Source organism: Schistocerca piceifrons, chromosome 11 (genome assembly GCF_021461385.2).
Source record: "Schistocerca piceifrons isolate TAMUIC-IGC-003096 chromosome 11, iqSchPice1.1, whole genome shotgun sequence".
NCBI lineage: Eukaryota > Metazoa > Arthropoda > Insecta > Orthoptera > Acrididae > Schistocerca > Schistocerca piceifrons.
This window is the reverse complement of record NC_060148.1, coordinates 134,777,193-134,790,001: the sequence shown is the minus strand read 5'-3', so window position 1 is coordinate 134,790,001 and position 12,809 is coordinate 134,777,193. Positions and strand designations below refer to the sequence as shown.

The window sequence follows — 12,809 nt, the reverse complement described above, 5'->3', positions numbered from 1 at the left end:
AAATCCGTAAGAGTACGAGCGGAGTGGAGATCTGTTATGAACAGCACGTTGCAACGCATTCCAAATACTCTCAGTGATGTTCATGTCCTGGGAGTTTTGTGGTCACCGGAAGGCCGCGCGGGGTAGCCGCGTGGTCAGGGGCACCTTCTCACGGTCCGAACTGCTTACCCCATTGGAGGTTCGAGTCCTCCCTTGGGCATGGGTGTGTGTGTGTCATCCTTAGCGTATGTTAGTTTAAGTTAGATTAAGTAGTGTGTAAGTTTGGGACCGTTGAACTAAGCAGTTTGGTCCCATAAGACCTTACCACAAATTTCCAACCGAGGCTTTTAAACTCAGAAGAGTGCTCCTGGAGCCACTCTGCGGCAATTCTGGACATATAGCGTGTCGCATTGTCCTGCTGGAATTACGCAACTCCGTCGGAATGCACAATGGGCATGAAAGGATGCAGGTGGTCAGACAGGATGCTTACGTACGTGACACCTGTCAGAGTCGTATCTTGACGTATCAGGGGTCTCATATCACTCCAACTGCACACGCCCCACACCACTAAAGAGTCTTCAATAGCTTGAACAGTCCTCTGCTAACGTGGAGGGTCCCTGGATTCATGAGGGTGTCTCCATACGTCCATGCGCTCGATACAATTTGAAATGAGACTCGTCCGACCAGGCGACATGATTCCAGTCATCAACAGTCCAATGTCGGTGTTGATGGGCCCAGGCGAGGCGTAAAACTTGGTGTTGCGCAGTCATCAAGGGTACACGAGTGAGTTTTGAGCTGCGAACGCCCATATGGGTGATGTTTCGTTGAAAGATTCGCACGTTGACACTTGTTGATGGCCCACCATTGAAACCCGAAGGAACTTACGGAAGGATCGCCCCTCTGTCACGTTGAACGATTCTCTTCAGTCGTCGTTGGTCCCGTTCTTGCAGGATCTTTTTCCGGCCGCGGCGATGTCGGAGATTTGATGTTTTACCGGATTCCTGATATTCACGGTACACTCGTGAAATGGTTGTACGGGAAAATCCCCACTTCATCGCTACCTCGGAAATTCTGCGTCCCATCGCCCGTGCGCCGACTATTAACGTCACACTCAAATTCACTTAAACCTTGATAGCCTTACATAGCAGCAGCAGTAAGTGATCTAACAACCACGCCAGACACATGTCTTACATAGGAGATGCCGACCGCAGTGCGTTTTCTGCTTGTTTACATATCTCTGTATTTGAATACGCATGACTAAACCAGTCTCTGTGGCGCTTCTGTGTATAAGTTAGGCGATGTAAGGAGAGCACTCCAGGAAATCTGTCTGGAGACGTGGACGTTGCGCACTGAATTGTGTCCCCTGCTGGCATGCAGAGTCCATGGATTCATGAGATTGTCTGCATTCCCGTACTCGTCTACCCGCTCGATGCAGTTTGAAACGAGACTCGTCCGACCGGGCAACAGGTTTCCAGTCAACAACAGTCCAGTGTCCGCGTTGGCGGGTCCAGGCGAGGCGTAAAGCTTTGTGTCGTGCAGTCATCAAGGGCACACGAGTGGGCCTTCGGCTCCGAAAGCCCATATCGATGACGTTTCGCTGAATCGATCCCATGCTCATACTCGTTGACGGCCCAGCACTGAAACTTGCAGCAATTTGCAGAACAGTTGTACTTCTGTCAGGTTGAATGGTTCTCTGTTGTCGTCGTTGGACCTGTTCTTGCAGGATCTTTTTCAGGCCGTAGTGACGTCGGTGATTTGATGTTTTACTGGCTTCCTGATTCTCACGATACAGTCGTGAAGTGGTCGTCCGCGAAAATCTCAACTTCATCGCTAACTCGGAGATGCTGTGTCTGATCGCTTGAGCGCCGACTACAAAACCTCGTTCAAGCACACTTAAACCTTGATAACCTGCCACTGTAGCACCAGTCACCGATCTAACAACTGCGCCAGACACTTGTCTAATATAGGAGTTGCCGACCGCAGCGCCGTATTCTGCCTGTTTACGTATCTCTGTATTTGAATACACATGCCTATACCAGTTTCTTTGGTGCTTCAGTGAATGCACCATAACAAAATTATCAAAAACTTATATTTTAAACTAAGATTACATAACTGAATGATATAATTATACAAGATTTGTTTCCAGACATATAAAATGGAAGCTAATTGTCTTATTGTTGTCTTTTTTATTGCTTTGCACTCTACAATATAGTTGCTGTGCTGTATCCCGTTTCAAATGCTATCTTTCTCAGTTGTGTGTTTAAGTATGTATATTCCAGCTACTAGAGCGTATAACACACAATATAAGTACTTGACTTTTTTGTCAGCCATTGTATCTGTCTTATTAATTTTTTAGAAAATGCGCACCAGAAATACATCCATTTCCAAGCAGGCCGGGGCCTTCATTTGGTTTCGCTGCCCCGTATCTATGATGGGCTCAGTCCAGCACTGTTTGTTTTGTTTTGGCTTGGTTTTAGGGCGCAAAACTGCTACAGTCATTAGCGCCTGAGTCCAACACTGTGGGAAGACCTACACTGACGAATCAAAAATGTCATGACCACTGGCCAGCGCGAGACTGAACGCCTCCTGGTGGGGCTGCGGGCGGGTGACGCAGTAAGGACAGAATGTAAACGGAAGAGACACGAAATGGCAGTCATTATACCGCAGATCGGGCGACAAATGCCGAGATCCATTGATATAAGCGACTTGAACAAAGGGCGCATTGTTGTGGCGCTGTGGCTTTAAACGAGAACCTGTGAAACAACGAAGATGGTCAAGCTGGTCCCCTGTTTGCGTACCAATGTCGTGAGCACCTATGGGAAGTAGTTGAGGGCTGGTAGAATAACGGACAGGCTGTATGGTATCGGACGACCACGTCTAATCACAGAACGTAGGGGTCGGAGGATTCCCCACTGTGTGATCCAGGATAGGCCGCGATCTGTGGCAGTTCTGACGACAGAGTACAGCGCCGGTCCCGGTACAAGTGTCTCGGGGCGCACTTCAGAGGCCACTGCTGAACATGCAGCTCCACATCACACGACCCCAACGTGTTGCTGTGTTGACCCAACGACGTCGTCAGTTACGACTAAAGTGGGCACAGCAGCACTGAGTTTTCGCTGCGGATCGATAGAATCGTGTCACCTGCCGACTGAACAGCATTTCTTGTCAGACCAGGTCGATGAATGGGTCCTTACATGCCGTCATCCAGGCGAGTGGCGGGACGAAACCGCGCCACAGATGCAGACCAGTGAGGACAGAACTGTGCCATCGGGTACATTCAGTTGGGCTTCTGTGGGATCCGTGGTGGTTCAAAATGGCTATGAGCACTAGGCGACTTAAGTTCTGTGGTCATCAGTCGCCTAGAACTGAGAACTAATTAAACCTAACTAACATCAGGACATTACACACATCCACGCCCGAGGCAGGATTCGAACCTGCGACCGTAGCGGTCGCTCGGTTCCAGACTGCAGCGCCTAGAACCGCATGGCCACTCCGGCCGGCTCCGTGGTGGTAACCAAAGGCGTCATGGTGGCAGCCAACTACGTGAACACTGTTGCGGACCACCTGCATCGCTTCATGCTTGAAGTCTGCCCCTACGGCGACGGCATCTTTCAGCAGGACAACTGTCCGTGTTTCAAGGGTCATAATTGTGGTACAGTAGTTTGAAGGGCATTACAGTGAACTCATATTGACGTCTTGGCCAGTAAATGTGCGTGATCCGTACCTACTCGAACACATACAGGGCTGATAGTGGCTCCATAATGGTGTGGCATGTCGTTACATGGAATGGACTTGGTCCTATGATCCAAGTGAACCGATCATTAACTGGGAATGGCTGCGTTCTGCTACTTGGAGACCATTTTCAGCCATTCTTCGACTTCATATTCTCTGACAATAACGGGACTTTTAAGGATGGCAATACGCAATGTCACAAGGCCACTCTTATTTGCCATTTACGTGAAGAAAATTCTGGACAATTCGAGCGAATGATTTGGCCACCCAGATCCTCCCACATGAATCCATCAAACTTTTATGGGATATAGTCTAGAGGGCAGTTTGTGCACGGAATCTCGCAATGGAACATTTTCGCGTTTAAGTACGGCTATAGAGGCAGCGTTGCTCAATTTTTCTACAGGGGCTTCCAGCGACTTGAGTCCACACCAGGCCGGGTTTCTGCACTACGCCGAGCAAAAAGAGGTCCGATTCGGCGTTGTTGGGAGTCCCACGGCTTTCGTCAGATCGGCGTAACTTTGGGAAACGCATGAGAGCCGGATGGGGCCGTTTCGGGGCGGTGTGGAGGGTGGTGGATGATAGAGAGCCCGAGGCGCCGGACTATTGCAGACGTCGCTGATCCCTCGTGTGTGGTCTGTCTTCGTCATGCTGGAGGAGAGGGTGCTCCGTGTGTGGACCAACTGTTCGACTCCGAAACTCGATTACAGCACGCTGTTCCTCACGCACTGTCGTAGTTATGTTACACACCGCCATCTTGTACGCTGCGGTCTGGAGCCCTCTCGCACCAGAGAGAGGATTGCAACTTACGCAAGCGAATAGGCGAAGTCGACCGAGTAAAATGCGTGACGTGTAATACCACAACCGATATTCAGAAAAGAACACAAAATTTGGAAGAAGTGCTTTTCATTTCGTCCTAGAAATTTTATAGCCAACCACATTGCCGCAGTGGTAACACCTGTTCCCGTCAGATCATCGAAGTTAAGCGCTGTCGAGCTGGAATAGCACTAGGATGGGTGACCATCCGGTCTGCCTAACGTTATTGGCAAGCGGAATGCATTCAGCCCTTGTGCGGCAAAAACTGAGGAGCTACTTGATTTAGAAGTAGTGGCTCCGGTCTCGTAAACTGACGTACGGCCGGGAGAGCGGTGTGCTGACCACATGCCCCTCCATATCCGCATCGAGTGACGCCTGTAGTCTGAGGATGACACGGCGGCCGGTCGGTGTCGTTGGGCATTCCACGGCCTGTTCGGACTGAGTTTAGTTTTTTTAGTAATTGTTTACTGTGTGAGTCTTTGACATAGGTTCGAGCAACTGAAAGAAAGACAAATGTTCAGCTTCAACTAATATGGCTCAGTCTCCTAAATTTTTAGTAAACGAACCTATCTCAGGAACGAACGGAAACATACGACCCATTATACTCCGTCCACGTTTCTGTAGCAGTCAGCTTAACATTTGCTCACGTGCAGTCGAAATGGCTGTGCTCAGTTCGACTACACTTGAATACCATTTGCCGTCTTTACGGATATCTCATTCTAGCTTCTCTACGGAATCCCGTCGCTGTTACGATGAGAGGCACTGACGAAACGACTCCCTTTCGGATTTGGAAATGTTGGTGCATTATGGCAGTGGAACATTCGGGAGTTACGCAATGCTGATGAAAATCTTTATTACAATGTGAAGTGCTTCCCTAAGGAGGCAGACAAACAGGCACCTCAGACCGACGCCGACTCGCGTCCATAGTATAGTTCTCAATCGATCTCACCCCTTCTTCTCTTATTTAATGCCGTGTCTGGTACCGGTCACACTTCCGATTGCAGCAATTAAGGGTTACCTGTTTTTGACCGGCCTGCACGGATGAACAAGTGATTCCATGACGTGTATGATACCCCAATCATTTTTTTGTAAGTGCAAAACACAGAACCACGCGGCTGCTACGGTCGCAGGTTCGAATCCTGCCTCGGACATCGATGTGTGTGATGTCCTCAGGTTAGTTAAGTTTACGTAGTTCTAAGTCTAGGGGACTGATAACCTCAGATGTTAAGTCCCAGAGTGCTTAGCGCCAGTTTTGCAGACCACAGGGAGGTTTGCACGCAAAACTATTTTTCCGGGGAGGTGCCCAAATTGGAAAGCTAATTTTACCTACGGTGACTTTTTACGTTATAATATAAATACAGTCTCGATTAAACCTTTCAATGGATCGGTCAGGTCAACAAGAATCGACTTTCTGTTTTCATTCGCATTAAATGGTCCATGAACGTGTTAATAGCACAAACTAGATGAATATTTATTTAATTTACAGCAGTGTTTAGTACTCTCTTCGCTGTGCCTTTTTATACAATTTTTCCGGGGCTGGTTAGTGCGCGTTACCACTTACATGAGTCGGCACCTTCGACGTTTACTATTAATTTATCTAGCCTTATCCCTTATTTAGGTCTTACCTTCCCTAGTAAGATTGTCATTTAATTATTTGATGTAGCCTATCTAGACAGGACAGCAAAAACACGAAATAAGATCTTGGGGGGGGGGGTAGTCTTGTTTATTTGTTTGTTATATCGAAATGATGGACAAGGAATTCTGTCCAGTGTTATGCTTAGGAATAATGAGTGATCAAACGCCGATCGCTGTGACTTAGAATTTCAGATATATTTACTTGAAAACGACTTTTTTGTCGGCTTTCGAAGAGAGGCATCTTTACAACTCGTTAAATAAATTTGTCTTCTTGAAGTTTTCCCGGCGTATCGATTGGTCCATCATATTTCCAGCTTGCAGCCGGATCACGTTATCTTGGCACGATATTTCGGTTAACAAACATGCAGCCATCTTCAGGTGAGTACGAGACTGAAGATTACTGGTTTTTTTTTCCTTTATTGTAATTTTAATCACCTCATACAAGGCGGGCTGGCAGCAGCTTAATACGCTGCTCTTCAGCCTTATGGGGTACAATAATATGATATAGGGGACACAGACAATACAAAAAAATGGCGGGCAAAGAAGGTAGATACAAAAAACAATAAACAAGAAGCCGTTCACGTTGGACGATAAAAACACGGACACTTGTTGACACGGCGCACAAAACACGGAGAACGGCGACGGCACATGTGAACAGTTGAGTTGTAACTGCACGAAACACAAAACGAAGCACACACACTAGACACTGATGGCGATGATCTCCGGCGCGCGAATGTTCACTATGCGTGTGCGAGTCCGGGGACTTGCCAAGAGAGGAGGAGGAGGAAGGGGAGTAGGAGAGGGGAGAGCAGAGATGCCACGGGCAGGGGAGAAAGGGGGGAGGGAGGATGGGGGAGGGGAAGCCCGGGGGAAGAGGGGTGGAAGGAGGGGACGGGGGAAAAGGAAAGAGAAGGGAAGGGAAGGGAAGAGAAGGGAGGGAGGGAGGGTGCCTAAAGGAAAGGACACCGGAAGTGGGGGGTGGGGCAGGGTCAAAGTTGATAGAAGGGGTAGATGGAGGGGAGGAGGACATCATCAGGGAGGGGGAGCTGGCGGAAGCCACCTTGGGAGAGGGTAAGGAGGGTTGAGAGATGGAGACCGGGTGGGACATGGGAATACAGGCGTGCCAGCGGGCGGGGGTGGGTGAGGATCGGGGAGACGAGCGGGTGAGGAGGGTCGAGTTTATGTAAGGTGTACAGGATCCGTATCCTTTCAAGGAAAAGGAGGAGGTGAGGGAAGGGGATGAGACCATACAGGATCCGTGTGGGGGAGGGGAGACGGATGCGATAGGCGAGGTGGAGAGCATGGCGTTCAAGGATTTGGAGGGATTTATAAAAGGGAGGGGGGCGGAGATCCAAGCCGGATGGGCATAACAAAGGATAGGGCGGATGAGGGATTTATAGGTGTGGAGGATGGTGGAGGGGTCCAGACCCCACGTACGGCCGGAGAGGAGCTTGAGGAGACTGAGTCGGGAGTGTGCCTTGGCTTGGATTGTCCGGAGGTGGGGAGTCCAGGAGAGGCGACGGTCGAGGGTGACGCCAAGGTACTTAAGGGTGGGAGTGAGGGCGATAGGACGGCCATAGATGGTGATGTAGAAATCAAGGAGGCGGAAGGAAGGGGTGGTTTTGCCTACAATGATCGCCTGGGTTTTGGAGGGATTGACCTTGAGCAACCACTGGTTGCACCAAGCAGTGAACCAGTCAAGATGGGATTGGAGAAGGTGTTGGGAGCGCTGTAGGGTGGGGGCAAGGGCAAGGAAGGCGGTGTCATCGGCAAACTGGAGAAGGTGGACGGGGGCTGACGGCGGCGGCATGTCCGCCGTGTACAAAAGGTACAGAAGGGGGTAGAGGACGGAGCCTTGGGGCACACCGGCAGAGAGGAAAAAGGTGTTGGAATCTGAGTTACGGACGGTGACATAGGAAGGACGGCGGGGGAGAAAGGAGCCGATCAGACGGACGGAGTTAATGGGAAGGGCGAAGGTTTGGAGCTTGAAGAGGAGACCGGAATGCCATACGCGGTCATAGGCACGTTCGAGGTCCAGGGAGAGGAAGATTGCGGAGCGACGGGAATTAAGCTGTTCGGAAAGGAGATGAGTGAGGTGAAGGAGAAGGTCGTCGGAAGAGAAGGACGGCCGAAAGCCACACTGGGTGACAGGAAGGAGGCGGTGCTGGCGGAGATGCTGATGTATGCGGCGGGTGAGGATAGATTCCAGGACCTTGCTGAAGACCGAGGTAAGGCTGATGGGGCGGTAGGAGGAGACCTCGGACGGTGGTTTGCCGGGTTTAAGGAACATGAGGATACGGGAGGTTTTCCACAGGTCGGGGTAGTAACCGGTGGACTGGACTACATTGTAGAGCCTGGCCAGGGTGGAGAGGAAAGGGACAGGAGCTTCACGAAGGTGATGGTAGGTGACACGATCGTGACCAGGAGCGGTGTTGCGTTTTGTGCGGAGTGTAGCAATGAGATCCTGTGTAGTGATAGGGGCATTGAGTTCCGTGTGTGCAATGTTGTCCAAGCACTGGAAACCAGGAGCGAGGGGAGGGGAAGAGGTGTCAGTTCGATCGCGGATATCCGGGAAGAGGGAGTAATCGAACTGGGGATCATCGGGGATGGAAAATACATAGGAGAGGTAGGAAAGATTACTGGTGCGCGTCGTTCTATATATACCGAAAATTGGCGCGGCGGCGTCTGCGCAGTGGAGAAGGCTAATGCCGCGCCCCCTATTTAATATGGCGCGCTCTGCAGCAGAAGCGGGCCGCGCATGCGTAGTGGTGTACCTACATTTGCGCTATCTGTCGTAAAGCGCCTTCGCGCAGCTGAGGCGCGGTAGTCGAAAGTATAAAATCAATTTTCGTCAGCCGTCGTACTAGATGCAGACCCATGTCTCTGTGAAGCGATTAAAGAAATTACAGGACCCCATGCTTTATCCATCTGAAAGCTGCCGTCTAGATTAATAAGATCCGCCAATCGTATCTCCACGGACTCCTTGATAATGGATTCCCAAAAAGATCTAGTTGTCGCTAAAATTGTTTGTTCCACAATAATCCATGGAGTGTCCCGTCGAAATACAGTGTTCTGCTATGGCTGATTTGTTGGCCTGTAGTAGACGTGTGTGGCGCTCATGCTCCACGCATCTTTCCCGTACTGTGCGAGTAGTTTGGCCAATGTAGGATTTGCCACATTGACAGGGGATCTCATAAATACCCGCCTTCCTCAGACCCATATCGTCCTTCACAGAGCCAAGCAAAGCCGATATTTTCATAGGTGGTCGGAAGATCACTTTAACACAATGCTTCTTTAAAATGCTTCCTATTTTAGAGGAGAGGTTACCCACATACGGAAGAAACGCCCTGGACATGACCACTTCTTTGTCTTCTTCTTCTTGTTTCTCTTTACATTTCTTCTTTGTTACAGCTGTGCGGATTTGGCGTGTAGAATATCCATTCGCCCTGAAGACGGATTGCAAATGTTCCAATTCTTTGGGAAGGCTGTCCTTATCAGATACCACGTGTGCCCGGTGCACCAGAGTACGCAGCAAACCCATGGTTTGTGCAGGGTGGTTGCAGCTTGTCGCCTGCAAATACAGATCTGTGTGTGTGGGCTTCCGGTAGACGGAGTGCCCCAAAGATCCATCGGCTCTACGATTGACAAGGACATCCAGAAACGGCAGACATCTATCTCTTTTTCGACCTCCATGGTAAACTGAATATTCTTGTGAATGGAATTCAGATGTTTTAAGAATCCTGCCAGTTTTTCTTCTCCATGGGGCCAAACTACAAATGTGTCATCCACGTAACGCCAGAAGACTTTCGGTTTAAATTCAGTCGACTCGAGTGCCTTCTCCTCAAAGTCCTCCATAAAAAGGTTTGCTACCAGGGGGGACAAAGGACTGCCCATGACAACACCGTCAACTTGTTCAAAATATTCATTATTGAATAAGAAATAAGTTGAGGACAGGCAATGATGAAATAATGCTGTTATGTCGGCTTTGAACCTTCTGCTAATGAGTGCCACTGAAGTCGCTCCAACTCCACAATTCTGACTTATTAGTGAGTTTTGATGTCGTCTCTTTATTTACTAAGGTTGCACTGATGGATTCACTGGCACTCATTAGCAGGAGCCCTGCTCGGTATTAGGCAGGTGTATCAGTTTCTTCGGCTTTTCATTGTACTCAGTTTAAGCCCAAACTTTTTCGGGGGGGGGGGGGGGGAGCGATGTAGGGGGAGGGTGCATCCCCAAACTCCTCCCACCTGCATGTGGGACCGAACACAGTTTGGAAAAGCTCCAGTAGTGGTAGTCACGTAGAACTGCAATGATGAGCCATAAGAGGGGGAGGTCGTGTGAGATTCCACGGGGAAAAATGCCGTCGTTTGAGCGGCTGACGCAGAGAAGAAGCAGGGCGGGTACTCACGGCGAGGGCGATGTTGGCGCTGGTGATGCCCGCCACCGCCGCCGCCGCCGCCAACATCAGCAGCGCTCCGGGCCCCATGCTTGGAGCCGGCGCGTCTCTCTACCTCTCTACGCCTGCCTCTGCCTCCGCCTCCACCTCCGTTCTGCGCTGTCCCGGTCGCAGTCCTGCGACCCGGCACTGTCTGTCGCCCCCGGCTGTCCTGCTCTTTTGTAATTGCGCCGCCAGATGCTACAAAGCGGTCCCTGTGAACTGTGCGCTTGTCCACCGCCGATACCATCTCTCCCCCACTCCTCGTCCATCATATCTGTGCGACCCTGTCCTTCTGCTCTTCCTGTTTTGCAGCTTGTGTCAGCTGTTGGAGTATAATTCGCCGCTGCCAGGTTAGCGTGGTTTGCTAGCGAAATGGAATTCCTCATTTCATTTCCCTACGACCTTCTCTCTTTTTTTTTCTAATTTCGGAAGTTTGAATTGTCTACTACTCTTCCTTGTCAGGTCAGATGAATGCTTTGACTCCACAAGCATTACTATCGACACACAAGCCTGTAAAACTGGTACTGTGGTATCAGACATTTACTTTAGGAAAAATTTTTATTTTTATGATTACGATTACAATTGCATACATTATTATACCGCTATCCCAGAACACTGTACCACTTTCAGGTTCTCTACATAGCGGACTCCAGTGGCAACAAAAATTTCATTTTCAATATTTCGCACAAATATTCGCCGTATATAAAAATTTAAAATTTTGTCATGATCTACTGATTAAGAGGTGACAGAAGTGATGGTATAGCGGGATGCAGATAAACAGATGTCGATAGGATCGCATACACGAGGTACAGCTGCCGCAGCTGTCATTTGTACTCATTCGTGTGAAAAGGATTCCGATGTGATTATAACTGCACGCGGGAAATTAACGGACCCTGACGGCAGATGGTAGTTGCAGCTAGACACATGTGACAACCCACGTACCGAAATCATTAGGGAATTCAATATCCCAACACCCATAGCGTCTAAAGTGTCCCGAGAATACCAAATTTCGGACACTACCTCTCAGCACGGAGGACGCAGTGGCCGAAGGCCTTCACCTAACGACCGAGAGCAGCCGCGTTTGTGTACAGTTGTCAGTGCTGACAGACAAGCCACAGTGCCTGAAATAACCACAGAAATCAGTGTTTCACGTACGGCGAACGCATCTGTTAGGACGGCGAGGCGAAATTCGGTGTTAATGGGCTGTGGCAGCAGACGGCCGGTCAGACTGCCTTTGCCAACAGCACGACGTCGCCTGCAGCGCCTCTCCTGGGTTCCTGACCAGACCGGCTGAAGCCTAGACGACTGGAAAACCATATCCTGGCCACATGAGTACGGATTTCTATTGGTAAGAGCTGATGGTAAGTCCTGAGTGTGGCGCAGAGCCCATAAAGCCATAGACCGTCAACAAGACACTGTGCTAGCTGGCGGCGGCTCCATGATGGTGCGGTCTGTGTTTACACAGAGCAGACTGGGCCTTTTAGTCCAGCTGAACCGATCACTGACTTGAAAATTTGCAGCCATTAATGTTCTTTGTGGTCTCCTTGAAGTCTGGGGGTATTTCGCCTATCTCATGCATCTTGCACACCAGATGGAAGAGTTTGGCTTTTGTCATGGCTGGCTTTCCCAGAAGTATCAGTAGCTCTGAGGAAATTCCGTATGGATCATTGTCAAATTCTTCTCGCGGTATCGTATCTTCTATCTGACCTTCATTTACATCTTTCAAGCTAATTTCCCTGCAAAGACTCTCTATACTCCTTCCAAATTTCAGCTTTCTCTTCTTTGCTTATTACTGGTTTTCCATCTGAGCTTTTGATATCAATACCACCCCTCTTCTTTTCTCCAAATATCTCTACAGTTTTCCTGTAGGCGGTGTCTATCTTTCCCCTAGTTATATATGGGTCTATATACTTACATTTGTCCTTTAGCCATCCATGGTTAGCCATTTTGCACTTGCAGTCAGTCTCATTTTTTAGATGTTTGTAGTCCTTTCCACATGCCTCATTTGCTCCATTGTAATATTTTCTCCTTTCGTCAATGAAATTCATTATATCCCATAATATCTAAGGATTTCTCCTAACCCTTTTCTGTTTATCTATATGATCCTCTGCTGCCTTCACTATCTCTCAGAGCTACCCAATCGTTGTCTACTGTACTCCTTTCCCTTGTTTCAGTCAATCGATGCCGATTGTTCTCACTAAAATTCTCAATA

At 49.3% G+C, this 12,809-nt stretch overlaps 1 protein-coding gene across 1 annotated transcript in view; it reads right to left on the bottom strand.

Moving 5' to 3' along the window:
- The window catches only part of LOC124720336, a 172,598-nt gene extending 161,841 nt beyond the window's left edge, over positions 1-10,757 (bottom strand). Inside the window, exon 1 of the mRNA XM_047245653.1 lies at positions 10,568-10,757. Within this exon, the coding sequence (XP_047101609.1) occupies positions 10,568-10,645 (78 nt within the window). The 5' untranslated portion in view covers positions 10,646-10,757. The remainder of the gene's footprint in view (positions 1-10,567) is intronic.
- Positions 10,758-12,809: the final 2,052 nt, after the last annotated feature.